The sequence below is a fragment of the Antrostomus carolinensis genome, unplaced genomic scaffold (genome assembly GCF_000700745.2).
Source record: "Antrostomus carolinensis isolate BGI_N321 unplaced genomic scaffold, ASM70074v2 scaffold40226, whole genome shotgun sequence".
Classification (NCBI taxonomy): Eukaryota; Metazoa; Chordata; class Aves; order Caprimulgiformes; family Caprimulgidae; genus Antrostomus; species Antrostomus carolinensis.
Window position 1 is genome coordinate 1 of NW_010320501.1, and position 832 is coordinate 832.

At 62.6% G+C, this 832-nt stretch overlaps 1 protein-coding gene across 1 annotated transcript in view; it reads left to right on the forward strand.

Moving 5' to 3' along the window:
* Nucleotides 1-7: 7 nt before the first annotated feature.
* LOC104526222 (frizzled-9) overlaps nt 8-832 on the forward strand; it is a gene marked incomplete at both ends in the record, with an annotated part of 1,132 nt that continues 307 nt past the window's right edge. The window contains one exon of the mRNA XM_010169610.2: nt 8-832. This exon is cut by the window's right edge and continues 307 nt beyond it. Coding sequence (XP_010167912.2) covers nt 8-832 — 825 coding nt within the window.

Sequence of the window (832 nt, forward strand, 5' to 3'; positions counted from 1 at the left end):
GCCGCCGGGCCCCGCCGAGGGCCGGGGACCCAACGGCCTGGGGGCCTGCGACAACCCCGAGAAGTTCCAGTACGTGGAGAAGAGCCTCTCCTGCGCGCCCCGGTGCTCCCCCGGGGTGGACGTCTACTGGTCCCGGGATGACAAGGATTTTGCCTTCATCGGGATTGCCGTCTGGTCCACCCTCTGCTTCGTCTCCACCGCCTTCACCGTCCTCACCTTCCTGCTCGACCCCCACCGCTTCCAGTACCCCGAGAGGCCCATCATCTTCCTCTCCATGTGCTACAACGTCTACTCTGTGGCCTTCATCATCCGCTCGGTGGCAGGGGCCGAGAACATCGCCTGTGACCGGGAGAACGGCGAGCTCTACATCATCCAGGAGGGGCTGGAGAGCACGGGCTGCACCATTGTCTTCCTCATCCTCTACTACTTTGGCATGGCCAGCTCGCTCTGGTGGGTCGTTCTCACCCTCACCTGGTTCCTGGCTGCCGGGAAGAAGTGGGGACACGAGGCCATCGAGGCCCACAGCAGCTACTTCCACATGGCTGCCTGGGGCATCCCGGCCATGAAGACCATCGTCATCCTCACCATGCGGAAGGTGGCAGGGGACGAGCTCACGGGGCTGTGCTACGTGGGGAGCATGGACGTCAGTGCCCTGACCGGCTTTGTCCTCATCCCCCTCTCCTGCTACCTGGTCATTGGCACCTCCTTCATCCTCACGGGCTTCGTCGCCCTCTTCCACATCCGGAAGATCATGAAGACGGGTGGCACCAACACGGAGAAGCTGGAGAAGCTGATGGTGAAGATCGGGGTCTTCTCCATTCTCTACACTGTC